Source organism: Loxodonta africana, chromosome 17 (genome assembly GCF_030014295.1).
Source record: "Loxodonta africana isolate mLoxAfr1 chromosome 17, mLoxAfr1.hap2, whole genome shotgun sequence".
Taxonomy (NCBI): domain Eukaryota; kingdom Metazoa; phylum Chordata; class Mammalia; order Proboscidea; family Elephantidae; genus Loxodonta; species Loxodonta africana.
The window spans coordinates 62,239,710-62,265,596 of NC_087358.1; the positions used below are offsets into that span (position 1 = coordinate 62,239,710).

Below are 25,887 nucleotides of genomic sequence, written 5' to 3' on the forward strand. Positions count from 1 at the left end.
CATTAGAAAATCAATCAATATAATCCACCCCATAAATAGAACAAAAGATTCAAATGACCATCTCGATCAATGCAGAAAAGACATTGGATAAAGTCCAACATCCATTCCTGATAAAAAGTTCTCAATAAAATAGGAATAGAAGGGAAATTCTTCAAAATAATAAAGGGTATCACAGCAATGGGATACAAAACCAACAGCCAACATTATTCTCAATGGAGAGAGGCTGAAAACATTCCCCCCTGGGAACAGGAACAAGACATGGATGCCCTTTAACATGACTTCTATTCAACATTGTGCTGGAAGTTGTAGCTACAGCAATAAGGCAAGAAAAAGAAATAAAGGGCATCCAAATTGGTAGGGAAGAAATAAAACTATTCCTATTCACAGATAATATACTATATACATAGAGAACTCAAAAGACTCCACAAGAAAACTACTGGAACTAATAGAAAGATTCAGAAGAGTAGCAGGATACAAGAAAAACATACAAAAATCAGTTGGATTCCTGTACACCAATAAAGAGAACTATGAAAAGGAAATCAGGAAAGTAATACCATTTATAATAAAAAAATTTATAATAAAAAAAAAAAAGCCCCTAAAAAATAAAATACTTAGGAATAAATATGACCAGGGATGTAAAAGACCTATACAAAGAAAACTACAAAACACTACTTCAAGAAACCAAGAGACCTACATAAATGGAAAAACATATGATGCTCATGGATAGGTAGAGTTAACATTGTGAAAATGTCAATTCTACCCAAATCGATCTACAAATACAATGCAATCCTGATCCAAATACCAAAAGCGTTCTTTAAAGAGATGGAAAAACTAATCATTATATGGAAAGGAAAAGAGGCCCCAGAGAAGTAAAGCATTATTGAAGGAGAAAAACAAAGTATGAGGCCTCACACTGCCTGCCCTCAGAACCCAGTATACAGCTACAGCAGTCAAAACAGCCTGGTACTAGTAAAATGACAGACATATTCACCAATGGAACAGAATCAAGGATCCAGATGTAAATTCATCCACTTACAGTCTTCTGATCTTTGACAAAAGCCCAAAGCCAATTAAACGGGGAAAAGATAATCTTTTTAACAAATGATGCTGGATAAACTTGATATCCACCTATAAAAAAAAATGAAACAGGACCCATACCTCATAAAAACATACCATACATAAAAACTAACTCAAAACAGATCAAAGACCTAAATATAAAACAAAAACTAATAAAGACTATGAAAGAAAAAATAGGGTCAAGACTACGGACCCTAATACACAGCATAAATAGGTTACAAACTATCACTAACAATACACAAACACCAGAAGATAAGCTAGATATGATGGTTAAGGGTGTGTGTCAACTTGGCTGGGCTATGAGTCTTAGTGGTTTGGCAGTCGTGAAGTAGTTTGGCAGGCGTATGATGCTGTGATCACTTTCATGATATGATATGATACAGTGTGATTATCTCCATGATGGGATCTCTGTGAGTTGTCCATCAGTTGAAAGGGAATTTCCTTGGGTATGTGGTCTGCATCAAATACAAGTGGACATCCTGGCAAGGCTTGTGGGCCTTTGTTCACTCTGGCTCCTGCAGCTGGCTCCTGTTCATCTGACCTCCTGTTCTTGGTTCTTGAACTAACAGCTTACCTTCGGTCTTGCCTGTCAATCTTCGGATTTGTCAATCTTCACAGCCTGTGAGTAACAGCCCTGCTCTCTGACCTGCCAATCTTGGGTTCACTAGTCCCTGCGGCTGTGTAAATCAGGGCAGGTATCTACTCTGACCTATAGACTTGGGATATTCCAGCCTCTACAACCATGTGAGCCATTTCCTTGATATAAATCTCTCTCTAGATATATTTATATGCTTTACTGGTTTTGCTTCTCTAGAGAACCTAGCCTAAGACACTTATGCTCATCAAAAGACCTCACCAGAAAGAGAACCTACAGACTTGGAAAAAATTTTTGTCTATCGCATATCCAACAAAGGTCTAATCTCTAAAATCTATAGGAAAATCCAACACCTCTACAGCAAAAAACAAAAAAACAAAAACAAATAATCCAATTACAATGAACAGATACTTCACCAAAGAAGACATTCAGCCAGCTAACAGACACATGAGGAAATGCTTGCGATCACTAGCCGTTAAAGAAATGCAAATCAAAACTACCATGAGATAACATCTCACCCCAACATTACTGGCAGACATGCACACACAAAAACCAAAAAATAACAAATGTTGGAGAGGCTGTAGGGAGACTGGAACTTTTATGCACTAGTGGTGGGAATGCAAAATGGTACAACCATTTTGGAAAATGATATGGTGCTTCCTTAAAAAGCTAGAAATAGAAATACCATATGCTCCAGCAATCCCACTCTTAGGAATATATCCTAGAGAAATAAGAACCCTTACAGGAATAGACATATGCACATCCATGTTCATTGCAGCATTATTCACGATGACAAAAAAATGTAAATGACCTAAGAGCCCATCAACAGATGAATGGATAAACAAACTATGGTACATACATCCAATGGAATACTACGCAATGATAAAGAACAATGATGAATCTGGTAAACATCTCACAACATGAATGAATCTGGAGGGCGTTTTGCTGAGTGAAATAAGTCAATCACAATAGGACAAATACTGTATGAGTCTGCTATTACAAAAACTCGTGAAATGGTTTACACACAGAAAGAAACAATCTTTGATGGTTGTGAGAGAGGGGAGGGGTTGGGTAGGAAAAATACTAAATAGACAATAGATAAGTGGTAACTTTGGTGAAGGGTAAAACAGTACACAATACTGGGGAAGCCAGCACAACTTAACCAAGGCAAAGTCATAGAAGCTTCATAAACACATCCAAACTCCAACATGGATCAAGCTACTACGCTGAGGGCTGGGGACCGTGTTCTTGGGGGACATCTAGCTCAATTGGTATAACATAGTTTATAAGGAAAATATTCTACATTCTATTTTGGTAAGGAGCGTCTAAGGTCTTTAAAGCTTGTGAGCAGCCATCTAAAATACATCTACTGGTCTCATCCTGTCTGGAGCAAGGGAGAATGAAGAAAACCAAAGATACAAGGGAAAGATTAGTCCAAAGGACTAATGGACCACAACTACCACAGCCTCCACTAGACTGAGCCCAGCACAGCTAGGTGGTGCCTAGTTACTGCCACTAGACTGCTCTTGCCTGGTCATAATAGAGGGTCCTGGACAGAGCTGGAGAAAAACGTAGACAAAATTCTAACTCACAAAAAAAGACCAGACTTACTGATCTGACAGAGACTGTAGCAACCCCAGGAGTATGGCCCCAAGACATCCTTTTAACTCAATATTGAAGTCTCTCCTGATGTTCACCCTTCAGCCAAAGACTAGACAGGCCAATAAAACAAACAATAATACATTAGCTCAACAATGTACACGAAACTAAATGGGCACACCAGCCGAGGGTCAAGGATGAGGAAACATGAAAGTTACAAAGATATGACATCGAGGTATAAAACGAGCTTGAGACATGTAAGCTTACTCTTTAGAAGGAGAGAGTACTCAAAGGGAAAAGTGGGATGGCTGTACCAGATGGTTGTTTCCAATTAGTAATCTCGATGGACACATATCATCATTGTTCTATTATTTATCAAAGAAAATGTCTATAAAAATTCACTAACTAGATAACAGCTTTGGCAAGTATAAGACTGTGTCAGCCAGTAATGTATTTCATTTTGTGTTTTAAAATTCTCCCTTGTGATGGCTCATTATTCGACCCTAGGTTAAGAATTTCTCTCTGCCTCCGTTTCACTATCTGTAACAGAGACTAAAAAGCTTTGCCCAAAATCAGAGGGTTTGGGACTCTCTTTCTTAAAGACTTCACTTCTTACCTCACCCCCTCTGTCCTACATCAAATACTTCTTCCTGTCTCAGGGAACCATTTCCTAAAGTGCAGTGTCACAGTCTAGTTTGTTCTAATTCTCTCTACATCCCACATCTCCCTCAAGCTCCTCCCAAGTTATCTGCCCTGCTTCCAGACAAACATCTCCCAAGAGTTACCTATATAAGCTGTTTCTACTTCTCATCTCCATTATTCTTTTATTTTCTTTTTGGTTGTTGCTTTTTGTTTTAGAAGGGGGTTAAAGCCACACTCATCTCTTACCTGGACTTTATTGATTCCCTTGCCTCCATTCTGACAACTGCCCCCCGCCCCACCCACAATTCCATTCTCTTTTAACAAATTGAATCACGGAATCCCTCTAAAAAATTAATTAATGAACTAATGAAAAAATTATAGACACAAACTTCAACCAATCTTGGAATTAAGTCCAAACTATTTCCCAGGACCTACAGGGCACCAAACCACCTCTCTGAACTCTTCTCATCAGTGTCTCCTGCATTCACGAACTGGCCCTCTGGGATCTCCTCAAGCAAGTCGAGCTCCTTCAGCCTTTAGGGCCCTCTCATACACTCTTCCCTCCACCGCTTCCAGAGATGGCTCCTTCTTATCCTGCAGGACCTTCAGCTTAAACTTTGCCTGCAGAGAGAGGTCCTTCCTGATTACATGAAGAATCAGGGAAGGTTCTCCCCTTTACGCTCTGTAATTGCAGCATCTTATTTCCTTTAGGGTACTTATTATGATTTGTAAAGATACACTGATTAATTCATTTACTTGTTTGCCATCTGTCTCCACCATCAGAGTAGGAGCACCATGACGGCAGAAAGAACTTTTTTAGTTTCTCACAGTGGAAGGTGTCAACCTATATGGAAGGAAGATAGGGAGGGAGGAATATTGTAAAGTAGAAATTTGGGTTTTTTGGTTATTATGGACTCCTTAAAATTGAGGGAAATATAATATTAATGGAAAAACCCTTTTTTGTTTGAAAATAAAATTTTAGTTTCACTATTTTCTGCATGCTTTGGCTTTATTTTCCACATACACATTTAAAAAATCATAATGTTTTCCTTAAAAGCTACTAATTTCATTACAAATTTGTGTTTTCATTTAAAATGTAAAATGAATGACTCTCCTGAGAAGTATCTTAAAGAAACACCTTCTCTGCGTTCTTGTCTGTCCTCAAACATAAGGACGTGGTACGCGGCTGCTCGAGTGCCATGGAGTCCCTGTCTCGACCACAAGTAGGTGCCAAGGGGTTTGAGGCAAAACCAGGTACAGCTCTGCAAGTATTTACGACATACTACATTTTGGTCATTGCAAATGATTCATACCAAAAATGTAAACCACAAATAAAAAGAATGTGAAGCAGTATATATATTTTTTGTCCTTTTGTTTTCTTGGCTGTAAGCTTATTTATATTTTTTATTTTTATTGTGTTTTAAGCAAAATTTTACAAATCAAGTCAGTCTCTCATACAAAAATTTATATACACCTTGCTATATACTCCTAGTTGCTCTTCCCCGAATGATACAGCACACTCCTTCTCTCCACCCTGTATTCCCTGTGTCCATTCAGTCAGCTTCTGTCCCCCTCTGCCTTCTCATCTCCTCTCCGGACAAGAGCTCCCACATAGTCTCATGTGTCTACTTGAGCCAAGAAGCTCACTCCTTACCAGTATCATTTTCTGTCTTATAGTCCAGTCCAATCCCTGTCTGAAGAGTTGGCTTTGGGAATGGTTCCAGTCTTGGGCTAAAAGAAGGTCTGGGGACCATGACCACCAGGGTGAAGCAGTGTATATTTTTGAGTTGTTGCTGAAAGAGCATTCATTTTTAGTCAAAACCCAATAATATTTCACTCCTTTGACATGCACTTGGCTGCAAGTATAGGTAATTGGCTCCAAGAAACTTATGCATTCTTAGAGCTACCTAGCATGGGTACCCAGGCCTAAAATTTGATAAAAGATATTCATAAGCCTTTAAGGAAGGTACTTTTTAATTTCTTCTTTTCAAATTGGGGAAAAAGAGGCATGTGGTTTGTACCATTCTAATAAAAAGAGAGTACATGAAAGGGGCAAGAAATCACTGGCAAAAGATTCTTTAACACACACACATGTACTGAATACTAATACATGACATGCAATGTGCTGGGAGGAATAAGGGTCACAAAGACCCATAAAACATACTTTTTTCCCTTAAAAGGCTTATCATTGAACAGAAGATATAGACTGGATGGGTGGGTGGATGGATGGATGGGTGGATGGATGGATGGATGGATGGATGGATGGATGGATGGGTGGGTGGGTGGGTGAAAGGAAGGAAGGAAGGGAAGGAGTGAGGGAGAGAGAAAGGGAGGGAGGCAGGCAGGCAGGCAGGCTGTTTGGATGGATGGATGGATGGACGGACGGACGGATGGACGGATGGATGGATAGAAAGATATAGCAAAGAGAGGGTGAATGGCTGAGCATGGTATCCCAGAGGTAAGAAAGCGACAAGTGTTAAAAATGAACCAGGGAAAAGTTAAGGAGACTCCAATTATAAACGTGAAGAAATGAACATGGTTCATTAATTGCTTTAATGTACAAAAATTTCTCATAGTGAGTGACTGGAAAATGTAGCCTCATTTTGATTGGGTCTTTTTTACGAAGCTAAGGTTAGCATTTAGTTGTTCCTTTATGACTAGTCAATTTCACTCAATGAAAAATACAGTGGCACTCCCACGAAGAGACCAGGCAAGAGTGCCTGGGGTATTTCTCCAAAACCCATCAAAAATAGAGAGAACAGCCAAGGTATATTTTTCTGTAGAACTTAGGTGGACCTTCTTCAAACCCGTTTCCTTGAACCATAAATTGAAAGGGTTGAACGATATCAGGGTTGGCAGAAAGATTTCTTCAAGTATATACTGGTGCTGGCTATTTAGAGGTGCTATGCTGAGATGTGAGGACACATCCTAGCTCACTAAGAAGGAAGACAGATTAGCAATGTCTGTCATGAGCATGGGAATGGGATAAAACACAGTTGCTACCTGTGGAGCAGATCACTAAGGTTTAAATGAAAACTACTAAAGTACTAAATACCGGTGTAAGATCCAAAAAAAAAAAAAAAACTCATTGCTATCAAGTCAATTGTAACTTACAGATATCCTACAGGACACAGTAGAACTGCCCCATAGGGTTTCCAAGGCTGTAATCTTTACAGAAGCAGACTGCCACATCTTTCTCCCAGGGAGTGGCTGGTGGGTTTGAACCACTGACCTTTCGGTTAGCAGCTGAGCACTTAACCACTGTGCAACCAGTATAAGTAAGATATTACTATCTAAAGTCCCTTCTTGCACCCAAATCATATGATTTTTACTAACACTGAGTTGGTGCTATCCTCTTCCCAAAGAATTGACACCCTATTACAATAAATTCTTAATTATCCATATTTCAGATGCTTTTACCGAAAATCTTGCTTTCAGGTTCTCATTAACATGATCAGAACAAGCATGGCCCCATTTACTGTTTCTTCCTAAGTGTGGAGCCCAGCAGGAGGCTGTCTGAAACAGAACACTTGGTTTACTCATTCAAAGAGGGAGCTCATCACATAGAGATGGTGCAAAGAGACAGCACAGATGCTGCATTGGCCCGAGAACAGCAAGAGCTCTGAGAAGGGAAGTAGGTGAGAAAATGTGCATTTCTGGTTCTTCCTACTCATATTTTCACAGTTCCTAATTTTCTTTAAAGAACTTTAAGTTCAGAAATCAGACATAGCCATAATGAAAAGCAATTACAAACAAAAGCAAAACAAGGCCACTTATTTAGGATTGTAGATGGTCTGTACCTAATTGGGGCCCCGGGGTACTGCAAATCGCTAAGCGTTGGGCTACTAACCAAAAGGTTGGCAGTTACAACCCACCCAGAGGTACCTCAGAAGAAAGCCCTAGTGATCTGCTTCCGAAAGGTCACAGCCACGAATACCCTACGGAACACAATTCTACTCTGCAACACATGGGGTAACCATGTGTTGGGGTTGACTCAATAACAACCTTTTTTTTTTTCTCCTAGTATCTAAACTACTACTTATCTTCACTTTTGTCCCTGGTTACTGGTTTCTCAGCAACTGCCACTGCTCTATCAAAGCCCTGAAACTGGCAGGAACATATCCTTCATTCTCTTGCAACTTGTTTCTTCAAAGCCTGGAATGATGAAAGCTCCTTCTGAGGATTTTCCCAGATCACTCACATGGCTGTATGTGGTTAACTCTGCAGGTGCCCTCTGGATCCATTAAGGAACCAATATACAAATAAACAAAAACCACATCACCACCAAAAAGATGACCTTAGTTATAGAGATACCTACAGAGATACCCTCCCTGTGGTTCCTGCTAAAGGGCCTGTTAAGAGTTACTATCTCACTTTATTTCCTTACTTCTTATAATCAAGGTATTTAGCCAGATGCTAGTCACTTTAGCATTCTGCATATTAACACCTATGTTCTTGAATGTTAGGGTTTTTCTCAGACATCAGAGAATTTCAGAACTTTAAGGAAGCCTAGACACCCTACTTTGGTGGGCGGGCATAGTAAGAGCCTTGGAATCAGTGACACTTCACCACGGTCACTTAGCTCCACGTGACAGGGCGGAGCTGACAGAGCACCAAGTCCCCAGGCCCTCAGCTCTCTGCTTTCCCCATGCAGTTCTGTTTTTTTCTGCTGCTTGCTGCCTTCCTCCCCTTGCCCCTGCAGAACCTCCTGGCTGCCCTTCTCCTGGCCAAGTCCCAGCAAGGATGACACAGAAAATCCAGAAGAGGATGAAATCATCGTTTCCTTCTATTTTTTTTTCTAAATTGCCTTTCTCCTACCCATGACTAGGCAGTATTTTCTCACAGCTGGGGATGAACAAATTCAAAAAGATGTTCTCAAATACACGGTTTCCAAGAGAGAGGCCACTAAGTCTTGAAAATATAAAATGAGCATTTTTGAGTGATTGTACAGCTTATCAAAATGTCTCTGGTTAGACCCTCATCAGCAATGATTCACTCTGGGTCCGGGGTCCCCTGTGGAGATTCTAGTTGCCTCACATTAGGGGGTTGAGGACAATTTCTCCTGCTGAGCTGGAATACATGGCTAGGATGCATTAACTGATGGAGGGCACAAGGGTCCTATTCAGTGAAAAAAAAAAAAATTTTTTTTCAGTGAAGTGAAGAATATTTCTTTAAAGATACCCTTGTGGTTGGAAAGACTTAGTCAAACTTGAAGGCTACAGTGTTTCTCCTTCCTCCATCCCTTTGCTTTGTAGCCATAAACTTTGGGAAGTAAAGTCTAAAGGTCAAAACTCTATCTTCTAGGATAGCAAGGAGACGTCTGTGACGAGGAGGAAAATAGAGTTTATTACAGTTCAAGGATGTGTGTCTTGATGCCCAAGACATCTTTTTTCAAGATAAAAACTGATTAAATTGGATTGTATTTTTTTTTTTATATATAGCGCTTGAGCACAGTAGATCCTCAACGCCTGCTTTTTGAATCTGCATCTGCCGTTACCTTTTATGAACTTTTCTGTATTGCTGTTTTTATTAAAAAAAATTCAGCTGTAACCATTACTGAATGTTTTGATCAATGACTCTATAGAAGAATCCTGATCAAAAGGGGGAAAATGCAGAAGAGAATTTCTAATTCTTATGAAATCCAGACTTTCTGGAGATGCAGAGGCTGTATGAACCCCTGAAACTACTTCCCTGAGATAATCTTTAAACCTTAAACCAAAACTATCCCCTGAAGTGTTCTTTTAACCAAACAACAGTTTACCTTAATTAGTAAAGAATGTTTTTCTTAAGCATTGTGCTCTTTTAAAGAACTCTCTATATGGGATCAAATTGACAATAGCAACTCAAAAGAGTAGATAGGACGCTTAAGGGGCAGTGAGTTTATGTTAATGGTGGAAGAGCAATTTGGAAAAGCAGGGTGACAATGATTGCACAACTTGAAGACTGTAATCAATGTCATTGAATTGTACATGTAGAAACAGTTGAATGGGTGTATGTTCTGCTGTGTATATTTTCAACAACAATAAATAATTTTTTTTTTTTAATTTAGTTGTAAAACTTCATTGTAGTTAAAGACCACAGAAAGGTAGCATTGGAGAAGCTTCCCTACCCATTCCCAAGCCAAACGAGGTAATTTTTGTTCCTTCCACCCTCAGCCCAGGGCTTAAGTCTTTCAAGGAGTTGTGTTTCTCTAATTTTAGTTGCGGTTTCCAAGGCCTCGTTTTTTCAGAAGGTCTGAGATAAGCCCAGGAATCTACAGTTTTTATAAGCTCTCTAGTTGATCCAGGTGACCTGTGGAAATTACTGTGAGTAAGACAGTCGTAGAGCTATGGTTTATGGGGTACACAGGGCACGGTGGGTTGCCCCCTCATGTTATGGGCACATGGCTTATAGAGAAGAGTGTGACTGCTCCTAGAACAGGAGAAGCGTCAGGACAAGGGGACAAATTCTCACAGTGGCCAAGCTGTATTCTCTCACTTCCTTAAAGTAGGATGTCATCCACAGGTCACTCATCTCCCTTCCTTAAACTGCTCTTAAATAAAAGTAGAGGAAACAACTGTTTGGATTCTTACAAATATAAAGTTCCATATTTTATACTACTGATTGTGGGGTTCGGTTTTTTTGATTGTGGAAACTGCAACAGTTCTTTAATGTTGATGGTATTACCTCCCTCTTTATAGTCAAACTCAGAGAAGTTAAATGACTTGCCTAAGGTTACACAGCTAAGAGAAGGAGTCTGGATTCAAACCCAAGACCCTCAGGTTCTAGAGTCGCTATCTGCTTCTTTAGAGACCAGTAAACCAGTTGCCGTGGAGTCGATTCTGACTCACGGCAATCCCTGTGTATCAGAGTGGACTTGTGCTCCACAGTGTTTTCAGTGGCTCATTTTTTGGAAGTAGATCACCAGGTCTTTCTTCCGAGGCACCTCTGGGTCGACTCCAATCTTCAATTTTCCTCTTGGCTAGCAACTGTCCACAGACTCCTTGCAGAGGCAGTCCCTTAATTTCTAAGATTTTTTTTTTTTTTAGCTAGGGAAAAATCCTGGATTCAAACCCAAGACCCTCAGCCACTATTATGTCTGTAAGAGATAGTTCTCAATTTCCAAGGGAAAAAAATTTTTTTTCTTCTGTAAATACCAAGGAAAGAGTCCCTATCTATAGATGTTGTCAGCTAATGCACTCTCTCCTTTACACCTTCTTACCGTTCCAACTTCCTGCTTACCTCCACCAGCTCTTCCATCCAAGGAGCCCTGCACTTGCTCCCTGCCCATGAGTCCCTGCCTGTTTTCACTGCCGCCAGCCCCAACCTGGAGGATTGTGTGGTCCACTTTCTTGTAAATGCTCATATACATCTTTGTGCTCCGGTCCTTTCTCAGCCACCTGGTGAAAAGAAACCTGGATAAAGCCACTCTCCATCTCTGCACCTGCAAGAAGGGAAGATGCACCCTGCTGGCGAAAAGCCTGCAAGGCTCTCAACAGTGTTCAGCACTCTCACTGAACTTCTCTAGGCGGCTTCCTCTCTCCCCAAGGGCTACCTTCAATGGGTTTTCCCTCCTCCTCAAACTTTTTATTCCTTATCCACCCACTTAACCTCATCAGATGACCTTGGCTACTTTTCTGAGAAAACAGAACGCACCAGCCAGGAATTCCCTTCATATATGGTGGTGCAGTGGTTAAGCATTCAGCTACCAACCAAAAGGTCAGCAGTTTGAATCCACCAGCTGCTTCTTGGAAACCCTATGGGACATTTCTACTCTGTCCTACAGGGTTGCTATGAGTTGGAATGGGCTCAACGGCAATGCATTTTTTTTTTTTTTGGTTTATGTTACAAAATAGACAATCCCACCTGCTCTGAGTTCTGTACTCCGAGTATATTGAGTACTTAAGTTGATCTGAATCCATCTTACCCATGTTAATTACTAAAAAGCTCAAAGTTTGTTTTTTTCTTTGGAAGAGTTTTCTCTACTTATTTTTAGGCTGAAAGGTACATCTTTGTCATATATTTATCATTTTTTGGCTAAGTCATGAACATGAGGACATGACCACCATGGTCTTATTTATAGCAGTCTGTTATATATTACCAACCTTTTCCCAGTTAAAATTTAGTACGAATTCTAGGTAACTGTATTCCAAGTCCTAAGCCCTTAAGGCTTCAAGGCTTCATGGAAATCTCTAGATTTCAATCATAATAAAGGATATGTGTAAAAAATAAATAATTGCAGTATTTTTAATTTCAACATAAAAAAGTCACTATTACTACCCTGAATCGTATTATTTCCACCTAAGGCATTTTTTAAAATAAAAATATAAATATAGGATTGGCCTGAGGCAAAAAATGTAAAGTAGGGAGGTTTTGCTTTGGTCGTTTTCCCCCAAATCCTGATGCAGTAGAAGCACAATAGTTAGACGGACTTGGATTTCAGTTCTAGCACTGCCTCCTTCTACCTGGGTAATCTTCAGTAAGGTAACTAACATCACCCAGATTCAGTTCCCTCATCTATGAAATGGGGTTAATAATATTTAACTAACAGAGCATTGAATGAAGAAAGATATTTAGAGTATTGGACATATATTAAACCAAAAACCAAACCGATGGCTGTCAAGTCGATTCTGACTCATAGTGGCCCTATAGGACAGGGTAGAATTGCCCCATAGGGTTTCTAAGGAGTGGCTGGGATTCGAACTGTTGACCTTTTGGTTAGTAGCCGAGCTCTTAACCATTGTGCCACGAGGGCTCTGGATACACATCAGGTGCTCAATAATTGATATATTTTATTTTTGCCCTTTTCAGAAGAACAAATCAGTCTTAGAAGAAATACAACCAGAATGCTCCTTGGAAGCAAGAAGAACAAAACGTCAGCTCACTTACTGTGGACACATCATCAGGAAAGACCAATCGCTAGAAAAGATATTCAGTAAAGAAGAGGGTCAGCGAAAACAGGGAAAACCTGCAATGAGATGGATTGAACGATAGCCTCAACAATGGCCTCGAACATACCAGACGGCATTTTGTTCTATTATACATAAGGTCACCATGAGTTAGAGCTGCCTTGATGGCAACTAACAACAACATGGTAATGAGAGACATGAAAAATACATTTAAAAAAAGGAGAAAGAAGATGTAATCTAGAAAGACAACGCTCAACTGTAAGGAAACAAAAATCAAAGACATCAAGTAAGGGGGCTGATGGTTGTGGTTACCCTTAGTCCCTAACCATGATTAAAGGCATAAAAGCGATACTTTAGAATAGTCTGAGGACCAGGTATAAAAGCGACTTTTCCAAATATTACACATCTTTATATAATTATTTATATAAATGAACTAAAGAATATATTCATTCAACTATATAGTTACTGAGTTCCCATCTCTGTGTTTGCTATAGAGGAAATACAAAGATGAATTAGATATGGTTCTTGCCCACAGAAATTTACAACTCAGCACAGTCTATTAGATATATGATAACCAAATTATAAAAGTACATAATGTGATGTACTTACAACTCAAGAACACAGTATGCCACATAGAGTAAATAATAAAACTGCGGAATAATAAAAGGAAATAAAAGGAAGTCACTATGCAATTATTTCATATTTACATATAAAAGGCTTTGACAATAACCCAGAACAAAAATCCAATACACAGTAATATGTGTACATACACACTCACAACAGGATAGGAACACTCAAACTAATTTTCATATGGGAATTTAACTGTTCAGCTTTTCTTCCTATTCCCTGCTGCATTAGAATGATTCAGTCCACTCTAGGGGGATGGTACAATTCTCCAATGTGGAATGCAAATATTTCCCCTCATCTCACAGAGCTATTAAAGAGTGAAGCTTCTCTACTCCACAGGGGAAAACAAAAGGAAACCAAAAAAATCAGGGAATATGTGTGTGTGATATGCACACACACACGTTATAGATCTTAAAAACAAAACAAAAAACCAAACCCATTGCCATCGAGTTGATTCCGACCCATAGCGACCCTACAGGACAGAGTTAGAATTGCACCATAGGGTTTCCATGGAGCACCTGGTGGATTGGAAATGCTGCTCTTTTCGTTAGCAGCCTAGCTCTTAACTACTACACCACCAGGGTTTTCTCATAGACCTTTAGGTAATATGTATATATTTAATGTATCTATACATTTTTTTTTTTTTTACATATGTAGGAAGCCCTGGTGGCGTACTGGTTAAGTGCTACAGCTGCTAACCAAGAGGTCAGCAGTTCAAATCCACCAGGTGCTCCTTGGGAACTCTATGGGGCAGTTCTACTCTGTCCTACAGGGTAGCTATGAGTCGGAATCGACTCGACGGCAGTGGGTTTGATTTTTTTGGGTTTATAGGGTTGCTATGAGTTAGAATTGACTCGATGGCAATGGGTTTGGTTTAACTTTATAGATATGTAAATATATATAATTATTTTAAAATATTTTCTTTAATTTTAGTCTAGCATGTAAGAAACTAAAATAATTCAAAAGGCTAGTGACTAGTACATATACCAGGGTATGACAGGCCAAATAAAGACTAAGCTAACCAAGAGGTGGAAAATAGTATAAAATTTCAAATTTATTCGTTGTGGCATACACAGAAAGAAAAAAATTACACATTGATAATTCTGAAGAAGTCAATCTAATATGAAGCAAATAAATTTATGTTCTTCGTTCCATAGAAAAGAAAAACAACTATATTTCTTATATTATGTAAGCATTTGACAAGGAATTTCATTTTATAACATCTTTAGCCAACAAGGATGTAGGCTGTTGTCATTTGTGTAGTTATTTGAGGATAAGCCTTGATTGGTTTTAAGTGATGTCAATTGCCTTCTATAGTACATGGTACAGGCAGAAGCAAGTATTTTTGGAAACAATTTTCTACAAATTCTCTGATTTGCAGACATGCTGTAGGCACACACACATCAGGATCACAGCACTAGAATGAAAGCCCCAAGAGGAGGGGTGTGCCCCCAGCACCTAGAGCAATGGCTGGCTCATAGGAGGTATTCAGTATCCTAGTCTTACATGAATACATTCAGTCCATCTGCTTGACACCATCTCCACTACTGTCTCTGTACTTCCAGCCTCCATCACCTCCTTTTGGACCTTCAGCAGCCTTCTAAAAGTACATCAGTCTCCTCTCTGGCCATTCTTCAATCCAGTCCCTATTCAACTGAGGTTTTTCTTTTTTAAAAACTTAAGTCAGAGGTCACTTCCCTGCTTAAAAGCCTTCAATACCTTGTATTTCAAAAAAAAAAAAAAAAATCAGCAGTCTTTACTTTGGAAGGCATGATCTGGCCCCAGCCAACCTTTCCCAACTCATCTTCAGCACCAGCCAGCCAATGCCACCCCATCCCAACCACCACCTCTGCCCACATATACTGGCCTTTAACTTCTTCAAAGAGCTAAGCTCCTCTCACTACAGACGTTGGCCAAGCCATTTTCTGTCTCAGAATTCTCTCATCTTTCCAAATTCTTCTCTTCTTCCTGCTCTTTCCCTCTGTTACTTGGCCAATTCTGATCCATCTTTCATGCCTTACCCCAACTATTACTTCTTTGGGGGAGGAGCCTTTTCTGAACCACCCCTCAGTACAAGTCAGGGTCCCCACCCCACTTAGGCAACACCCCACAATTGTAATTAAATAATTCTTCCTAAAATTATTTGGACAAGCTCTGGTTCTTTAGAAATACGCATGCTCCATAAAAGCATCGGCTGTCTGTTGTGGGAATCACTGTTTCTCCATGCCTTGTAGAAGGTGTTGTGAACTTTAAATCATCAGTAATAATGTGGTGAATGAATAAATATACCAGTGTACTGCCCTGACATCCTGGGGAGAAAAAGGTAAAGAACGGTGCAAAGTGTAAAAGGACTGTCAGAAGTCCATGAAATCAGGTACATAAATTGTGAAACGTAAGTCAAGGGCCTATTTGTTTTCTGACACTTGATAATGAGAAATCTTTCAGTGAGATGGAAAACAAAAACAAGGAGAACCACCAGCACCATCTTTTAGAGAGACCGGCCACTATACACCAAGCTATCTGCATCCCCTTAGTCACGCCTGTGTCAGACAGTGTCACCACTGATAATCGAAGTGACTGAAGAAAGGCAGGTTGCTGGTTTTGAGTATTATTTTTCTTTTAAAAATGAATGTATCGGATGGCTTATCAGCAGGCAGTTCTCAGTGTCTCTGTAAACTGATGAGTGGGTTCAGGCACCCATACCCATCCTACATCTTTAGGCTATGACCACTTCTCTCATTTCAAACCTTGGAACCCAGTAGTGGGCAGAAATCTACTGGGTCAAAGAGGAGAAAGACATGAAGGAGAGATTCGGAGACATAACTGGAGGCCAGGCTGACACCTTTGTGAGTGGCTGAGGGACTGGTCCTAATTTCATGGCAGAAGGGTGGCGGTTCAGAAACGTCCCTGGGGCGCCAATGACCATTCTTGTGCTGATGCCTGCCAAAGCCACCTCTTCATCCAGGCTTCTTCCCTGAGCTCCCTGACTACTTACCACATGTCTACCTTTGACAGGTTCTTCAAGGTCAACACATCCAAAAGGAAACCCACTATCTTTCCACACCCCCTCCTGCCCTTATTGTCCAGCCTCCTCATTTTCAAAACTAGAAATCCAGGAGTCATTGTTGGCCCTTCCATCTCCTAACATTCTACAAGGCATCAGTCACCAAATCCTGCTGTTTCTACAACTAAAAGTCCCATGAGTCCCTTCACTTTTCTCCATCTCCACTGCTGTGATTTTCATTTTCATCATTATTATCTCTCATCTGGGTAACCACTGCAGATTCCATCTGCTCTCTTGTGTTCAACCTTTCTACACACCAACAGGTTCTCTACAAAAAAAAAAAAAAAATTTTTTTTATTGCTCTGTAAAAAACACTGTAGTTATTATACTACTCTCCTGCTTGAACATCCTTCAACAACATGCTATAGCACCTTTATCTACTAGTAGCGTACCACTTAACATGTTAATTTGTATTTACTTATTTACTCTTTGTTTCTCCCACTAGATGCTAAAACATGAGGGTAAGGTCTCTGTCTTGTACTCCCAGTATTCAGCACACCATCTATTCAATAAATCCCTGTCAAAAGAGGGATGCTTGAGGAGATGAAAGAATTTGACAAATGCGCCTTCGTACTTGTGCTTATTAAACAGGGTAACGGTGTTCCTGGGACAATTCAACCCAAGAAGGAAACTGGAAAAGAATATTCTGAGGACTCAGACAAGAATTAAAAGAGTTTAGGCAACAGTGAATGGTGAAGGTAATGAAGAGGACACAGAGGAGGCTACAAGCCATCTAAGCCTTTACATGAGTTATAAAGCTAAGCAGTTCTCATGGTGGCAGGAAACAAAGGCGGCAGCGGTGGTGAATCCAGAGCTTCTAAAGAAGAACTAGCAAGGCGTAAGTCAAGGCACAATTAAGAGGGCTGACAGAAACCAGGCCAAACCTATTGCCATCGAGTTGATTCCAACACATGGCAACCCCAAGTGTTTCAGAGTAGAACTGTGCTCCATAGGGTTTTATGGAGATTAGAAAACCAAAAAACCAAACCTGTTGTCGTCAAGTCGATTTTGACTCATGGTGACCCTATAGGACAGAATAGAACTGCCCCATAGGGTGTCCAAGGAGTCGCTGGTGGCTTCAAACTCTGACCTTTTACTTCTTTATTTACTTTTAATAATGGCTGTAATTTTACAGAAGTAGCTTGCCAGGCCTTTCCTCTGCAACACTGCTAGGTGTGTTTAAACTGCCACCTTTTAAATGTGAAGAAGTCTTTTATTGGCTCCAAGTTAACCACTAATAAGGGACGTGGTACTATCTCGTATACAGCTCTTATGTAGCTAATAGAGAGGTGTGATGGCTTTTTGGAATATGTATCTGATATATGACAAATGCCACACTAAGAAACTTGGGGTAGAAGTTATACGTCAACTTAAAGTCAATAGCTAAGGAAAGGACTGATGACATTAGGAGAGAAATTTGGAAAAGAACAAGGTATAATCTCATGGCCAGAAAATATCCAGGAAGCATTACCAGTTCCCATGCTGGCCTGGGCAGGAAACTTAAAACCTGTGGTCTCAGCTGCTGCTTTTCACCTCTCTTTCCAGTAGGTGATTATAACTTTGGAAAAGAAACCAGGGTGTAAAGAAAGAGAGCAGCTGGTCACCTGGATGATGTCAAAGCTCAGGATCTGATATTCTGGATTTTGGCTTACGACACCCCAAGTAGAGGCTCCTGGAAGGGACAATGTGTATTGTAGAAAATGGCAAGGAAGGTTTCAGGCAACAACTGACCACCGGGGCATTAATTTGAAACGAGATTAGGGAGTGACACTCGACAAAACTCTAGGTCACATGGAGGATTTCATATACAGCACAGAAAGATGGACTGCAGTGGAGAAAGATCTTCACAATGGAGAGGAAAAATTGGGTTTGGATGGTTATATTTTAGCATTTCATGAGATGCTATTGAGTATTTTTTTTTAATTGTACTTTAGATGAAGGTTTACAGAACAAACTGTTTCTCATTAAACAGTTAGTACACATACTATTTTACAACATTGGTTAACAACCCCACCGCATGTCAATAATCTCCCTTCTCATCTTTGGATTCCCTATTGCCAGCTTTCCTTTCCATTTCTGCCTTCTAGTCCTTGCCCTGGGCTGGTGTGCCCCTTTAGTCTCATTTTGTTTTATGGGCCTGTCTAATCTTTGGCTGAAAGGTGAACCTCCGAAGTGACTTCATTACTGAGCTAAAAGGGTGTCCAGGGGCCACACTCCCAGGGTTTCTTCAGTCTCTGTCAGGCCAGTAAGTCTGGTCTTTTTTTGTGAGTTAGAATTTTGTTCACATTTTTCTCCAGCTCTGTACAGGACCCTCTATTGTGATCCCTGTCAGAGCTGTTGGTGGTGGTAGCTGGGTACCATCTAGCTGTACTGGTGAAGGCTGTGGTAGCTGTGGTCTGTTAGTCCTTTGGACTAATCTTTCCCTTGTATCTTTAGTTTTCTTCATTCTCCCTTGCTCCTGAAGGGGTGAGACCAGTGGAGTATCCTAGATGGCCCCTCACAGGCTTTTAAGACCCCATATGCTACTTACTGAGTATTTTTTTAATGGTTAAATTAAGTTTGGGGACTCTAAATCCTAGATCTTACTCTTCAAAACTTCTCACTGCTCATTAGCATAATAAAGGCTTTGAGAAAACCAACTACAAAGAAAGCAGCTTAACTGTGTGTAACCCAGAGTTTGCCATAATTGTTAGGCCACTTCAATCCTTATATAAAATCTACACTACCTAACAACAACTGTGAGCCACTAGCGTTGCAATGGACCAGTTTGGAAAACCTGACTTAGGCCAATACACAAAGGATTGATAGTAAAAACAATAATTAAAAAAAGAAAAAAATCCACAAAGTTAAAAGAAAATATGGGGAATAAGATAAATATAAAACTATAGTATATGGAAGTAAACAGTATCTTGTAGATAAACCAGACTTTGGAAGATGGGATTTGGGGCTTGGGTATAATAATGGAATTGTATATTTTAGATAAAAGAAATAAATTGAATGTAATGATCTTAAGTGGCACTTTATACGAAGAAGGTAAACATGGAAATTCATGAGAGTGGGAATGGAATCACGGTGGCGACCACTTGGGTGAAGAGAAAAGGGAGAAAAACAGACGAGGTATTATGATGGGTGTACATACCTACTATGACAGTAGTAAGTGATTTTATTTCCAGGGAAATTCTTTTGATAAAATTGGAGAACATGAAAAATGTGTCTTGCTTTGCTGATAATTTTAATCTCTCAATAAACTGAAGAAGCAGTGAGGAATGAGATCCAGTGTCAGTTTAATTTTAACAAATATGGGAAGAGTGGCTGGTCACTTAGAACTATCAGAAACTTTGGAAGAAAGCCAAGTGCTCATAAAATCCAGCCTCTCCATAATCCTGTCGGAGATGTTTTAGAGAAGATTTCTTGGAAGAAAGGTTACATTAAATAATCTCCAAGTCCCTTTTGGAACATTAAAGACTGCCTCTAACAATCTACATCCATACAGAAAGAATCAGAGAGGGGGGCTGTACAACAACTGAGAGAGGAGCAGCCTACTATGGCTAGGATGAAAAGAAACAACACATCAGGAACCGTAAAAATAGCATAAGATACTTCATGTAAGCATACTATAAAGCTATGAAAACTGAAACAATGTGGTGCTGGAAAAGAAATAGATGAGTAGTACAGAACAGATAACTTAGAAATTAATTTAATTTCTGATATAAGAAGAGAGTGAATCAATGGAGACGTGGAAAATCAGAAATATATAACTTCTAGAGTAGAAAAAATCTTTCTGTACTTAGAAGCATGATAAAGAACTCATAAAGGAAAAATTAAACATAAAATTTTTTTAAATTAAAAATAAAGAACAAACACTGAGGGAAAAAACAGACTAGATAAATATTTTTGGGAAATATGAATTCCCAGGATTAAAGTGCTTAATGAATGGTGGCCAAAGATAAATGTATAAGAAAATAACCAAGAACTCAATTTGATAAATGGATATAGTATGAGAATAATCTATTTATAAAAGAGGAAATATGAGTAGAAAATGAAGGTGAAAAGGGGAAAAATTAAACAAAGCTAGTGATAAATTAGCTTGAAGTAAAATAAGATGCCATCTGTCATGGATTGAAAATATGTCCCCCCAAAAATGTGTGTATCAATTTGACTGGGCCATGATTCCCAGTATTGTGTGGTTGTCCTCCAGTTTATGATTGTAATTTTGTGTTAAAGAGGATTAGGGTGGGATTATAATACCCTTACTAGGTCACATCCGCGATCCAATGTAAAGGGAGTTTCCCTGGGGTGTGGTCTGCACCACCTTTCATCTTATAAGAGATAAAAGGAAAGGGAAGCAAGCAGAGAGTTGGGGACCTCATACCACCAAGAAAGCAGTGCCAGGAGCAGAGTGCATCCTTTGGGCCTAGGGTCCCTGCACAGACAAGCTCTTTGGGGGAAGACTAAGGAGAGGGCCGACAGAGACAGAAAGACTTCCCTGGAGCTGATGTCCTGAATTTGGACTTTTAGCCGACTTTACTATGAGAAAATAAACTTCTCTTTGTTAAGTCCATCCACTTGTGGTATTTCTGTTATAGCAGCACTAGATAACTAAGACACCATCTTTGCCTATCAAATTAGTAAATCTTAAATATATATGTATATTTTGGAAATTGACTGCTCAATATTTAACAAGAATTTTTAAAATGTTCCTTTCTTTTGATCTACCAAGTCTACATCTAAATTCTATCCAAAGCAAATAATTTTAATGCTGAAAACTTTTTGCATAAAATATTCACTGTAATAATATTTAGAGAGAGAAAGAAAGGAAGGAACAAAAGCTAATATTTAATGAATGCTTACTATGTATAGGCACTATGCAAACCATTTTATGTAAGTTATGCTTAAATCCTACAGCAGTCCCATGGAATAGATACTATCAGTTTTACAGAAAAAAGAAAATGCTCAAAGAGATTAAATTCTCCAAAAATGAAAAAATGGCAAGAGCCTAAATGTAAAGAGGAGAATGTTTACGCAAACAAGAACAGATTTATTTGATAGATTACGGAACATTTTTTTGTATAAAATGTAAACACAATTTAGGATAAGATGTTAACGCAAACGCATAAACTAAAATTTTATATTTAATATGATTAAAAATATCTTAATAGAAAAAAAGACTGGAAGAAAATACACAAACGCACAAAACAAAACAGAATCTGGCCCTGAAACAGCGTCAATGAATGCAGTCGGCCGACAGCCTTGCGAACAATGCAACCAAGTTGCCGTTGGGTCGACTTCTACTTATGTGGGCCCCATGTGTATCAGAGTAGAACTGCGCTCCGTGGGACTTTCAATGACTAATTTTCTTGGAAACAGATCACCAGGCCTTTCTTCTGAGGCATCTCTTGGTAGGCCTGAACCTCCAAATTTTTAGTTAGCAGGCGAGTGTGTTAACCGCACCACGCAGGGACTCCTGAGAGCAAAGCAAAGGACAGTCATATAGGCAGTCTGGGGATGATGAAGGGAAGTCCAGCAAGGCCCCGAAAGGCTCAAAACCAGTTCAAGCAGTTTGGCTAATGCAGGAGATAGAGAATGTAATTCAGGACAGGTACGGTAAATCTTCTATAACAAGTAGGGCTGTAATTCTTTTCATGGTAAGTTGCAGGAAAAATCATAAATTGGTCATGGTTAAGCTGTCAGAAGACTCAAAATCCTAAGAAAAAATAATGAATTGTTGAGGTTGGTGGCTGACTCTGGGAGTCACACAGTGTTTTTTGAGAGAAGGCGGAGGTGGAAACGAGGAGTAAAGTAATTTCGGCTCTGTGAATATTTCAATTAGGCAGCTAGGAAAATTTGGGTGGAAAAATACAAATCTTTACTCTCAAGTTGTTAGAAGGAAGTATTTATCTAGATTAGCTTTAGGGAAAAGGGGTTTGGAGAACACATGTTCCAATCATTGAAAATGACATTTTTGTATGCACATGTGTGCACGTGCACACACAAACACACATATACATATCCTGTAGCAGACTAATCTCCAACTGTATAAATTTTATAGCATTCGGAGAACTTTATAAATATCCTAGGTATGGTGTTTTATAACTTACTCTTTCAGTCTTTACTTTTTCTGTCTCCCACTCTCCTTTCCTCCTCGTGTTTTTTCTTGTTTTATTGAAAAAAGAAACCATATTGTGTGTATGCATATCTACATATATACACACATAAATATACACATATGTACATGCACACAGATACATGTATGCATACACAAACACTCCTAGAGCCAGTTTGTAATTTTTCATCTGTGGCTACTACTGACAAATAAAATAAAATAAAAAAGGGCACCCAAAGGCTTGGTTAACTCTCCCAGAGTACACAGGTCTTCAGGTATGGCACTCAGGAACTCTCCAGAGGCAACTGGTTTTTCCTTATGCGCGCCATCGACTCTCAGTTCACTTGACCATCACAAGTAAATTGCTCTTCTTTCATTGTAACAGTATCAACCTTCTACCTCTCCAAAGACACTGCAAATTCCCAGCGGTCAGGGCCATGACTATTCTGTTTACCACTGGAGCCCCTACACCAATTCAGAACCTCAATGGATATTTGCTGAAAGCATGAATAAATGAGTGAGTGAATATGCAAATTCTATTTATCTCTCTAGACATAGCTCAGTTTGCACCCCCCGATAACATCCTCCCTCAGAGCCCCACTGATTGATCCTTCTGGAAATTATTACTAGTCTGCACCATTACTTAACACCTGATTCTACACATTGGTTTTACACTAATTGTTTTCTGTTGCAGATGTTCTCTTCCAGGACACTTACACATGTGTCTATTTATTCTGTTTCCGAAAGTACATGTCACGGGGCACGTGGAAAATTCTCAACTGTGAAATATTTAACTTTCGCTTTGTGAAATTTCTAAACATTTCCCCTACCTAGTACATTGAATTATAATTTCAAATTGTGGTGGAAAGAAAACGTTGCATTTAGTGTTACTGGCTCTGGGTTTCTAGCTCTGCCGCTTTGATCCTGGAAGAGTTACCGGGCCTCTGTTTCCCTACTTGTAAAACTGCAACAATAACAAGAGCAACAAAAATAATAAATATCTACTAATCTCAAAGGAAGGCTGTGGAATCAAATAGGATAATGTACGTGACAGAGTGTTCCAAATTGGAAAGCCAACGTTGGCCATTCTACTTACCACTTAAAAAAAATGCAATTGATGTTGCAAAGCTACAGCAGACAGACAGTGCACATAGCAGTAACAGTAAGGGTAGATTCTTCTGAGAACAGCTACGAGGCAGAAGACAAAGGTGAGGAGGAAAAGTATCCCAAGCATAGTCTGCCAAACATGCCCCAGTCATAAATCGAAGGCCATGCTCAACACTCGGTGCGTAAAGAGATTACTGGGCACCTGTCACCCACGCCCCCTGGCACTGCTGCAAGCTTCTTCAAACCCAGGAGACAGACAGCTTACCAGACACGAGCTGCTGTCCAGGCAACCCCACGGGAACCATGCCCAAGTTATTCATGGCTGTGGCCCAGGCTGTGGAATCTGTTACGGACATGTTGAGCTGGGTCGTGTCTATGGCTATACTCCCCAAACCATCGGCTGCTGTGGGAGAAACAAGTTATAACTTAGTGTCAATAGGCAAAGGTGTTTGTTTTAAAGGAAATTGCGTTTTCAGGGATGTGAGGCTTCATTTAGCACACCCAAAAACCACACAAAAATAAAGCACTAGACTCTACACCAATGTTTTCTCCAGACATAAGCATAAAGAGGTTCTGAACACATTCTGGGAGGAAAGTTAATGACATGTACTTTATATTTTACAAGCAAGCCATTAAGGAGGCACCCGTGGAAAAAAATAAAATGGAAGAATTGTTTCCTTCTCCTGGTGAAATGGCATTAGTTAAGTTACAAGGTTGAGAGGCAAAGCAGGAATACTCTTCTTGATAAAACAAGTCAGCTAGCTTTCAGGACTAAAAATAAATAAATTCTTTGTCAAGTGTGTTTCTGGAGCAGGCATGCCTTCTAACTATCTGATAGACTTTGAAGAAAAAAAACTAAAAAAAAAAAAATTTGTCTAGTAGTGACACCAGTTCTGACAGGATTTACTACGTGTTACCTTGTGACATTTTCCCTCCTTTACAAACTTTTAAAAATCATTTCATTAGGAAAACACAAGTGTCTATCTAAAGTGAATTTTCCAAAATATTTCTTATAAGCACTAACTCCCATCAAAACATAAGCAAATAAGTAATTACAAAAAAAACAAGTAATAGAGCTGAAAACAGCAAAATGTGTCAAATTTGACTTAATGCTCTCTGATTTTCACTAGCCTGATTGTCATTAAGGGCCGCAGGTGCCACGTTCGTGGCTGGGCACATATTCCACGGTAGACTCAAAATGCTTTGTTGTGCCCTGGACCGGCCACTGGTGCTCACCTGCAGCCATCATCTGAGGAAGCGCCTGCGGACACTGGGTGATGCTCTCGAGTCCACCCGCATCTACTACTGGATCAGGAGCATCCTGAGAAGCAGGGGCTCTGGGATGGCTGAGAGCAGGCTCCCCACGGGGATCATCTGGTTCTGCAAAAGGGGAAAGCGGTATGGTAAGAAACCATGGTAGTGACCTGACAGAGCCTGCAGGCGATAAGCTGTTGTCAATTTAAAACACACACACACGTACACAAAAACCAAACAAAACTCAACTAAAATGCCAACAAAGAACAACTTCCAGCCCTGGGCAGGGAAGGAAGGCTGCTTTCCCATCTGTGCACCGTCCTGTGGCTCAGTTTCTGGCTGTGAGATGAGAGGGTCAAGACACCTAGACCAGTGCTGGCTGAATAGACAGCTCTATCTGTGAGTGTGGCAAATGCCTTGCCTCCCTCCGACTGAAGAGGCTTCACAAACGGGGTCTTATCAGCCCTGGCACAGCCTCTTCTACACACTATGCATCAGGGAGAGGGCAGACTCAGAACTGAATGGGATTTTTTTAAGTTAAAAAACTAATTGATGTTGTTATTTTGAAAGATGGTCGTCTGTGAAATGTATTCAGAGAGGGAAAAAAATTGAACTGAGGAAGAAAAAAAGCAAGCACCCATTCCTCCAGAGGCTGGTAAAGGAGAGCACCCAATTACAATAGTCAGAAAAGGCAAAAAGGAAAGAATGCAGTGCTGTCCACAAAAGAGCTGGAGGATGTTAGGGAAGCGAAGGACAAACATTTGTTTTTCTGACTGTCTGGGAAGATAAATGCTAATTGTTCACAAAGAGCTTTGGTCTGCATCTCCCCTAGAATCGCACAGCATATATACATGCATGCATGTATTTAACCTTTTAAAAGCACTTTTCTAATAAAAATAACAAAAAATTAAAATTACAAAGGGGTCTCTAC

General features: G+C 39.8%; 1 protein-coding gene across 12 annotated transcripts in view; it reads right to left on the reverse strand.

The window, feature by feature from the left end:
• The window catches only part of ENOX1 (ecto-NOX disulfide-thiol exchanger 1), a 744,157-nt gene that overhangs the window by 233,889 nt on the left and 484,381 nt on the right, over positions 1-25,887 (reverse strand). For 10 of the 12 annotated variants that reach the window (XM_064270090.1, XM_064270092.1, XM_064270094.1 and 7 more), the window contains 2 exons: positions 24,939-25,082; positions 23,968-24,105 (listed from right to left, as the gene is read on the reverse strand). The exons of 1 other annotated variant lie outside the window; for it this stretch is intronic. In XM_064270090.1, the coding sequence (XP_064126160.1) occupies positions 23,968-24,105; positions 24,939-24,951 (151 nt within the window). In that variant the 5' untranslated portion in view covers positions 24,952-25,082. The remainder of the gene's footprint in view (positions 1-23,967; positions 24,106-24,938; positions 25,083-25,887) is intronic. One more of the 12 variants, XM_064270088.1, reaches the window with a different exon arrangement.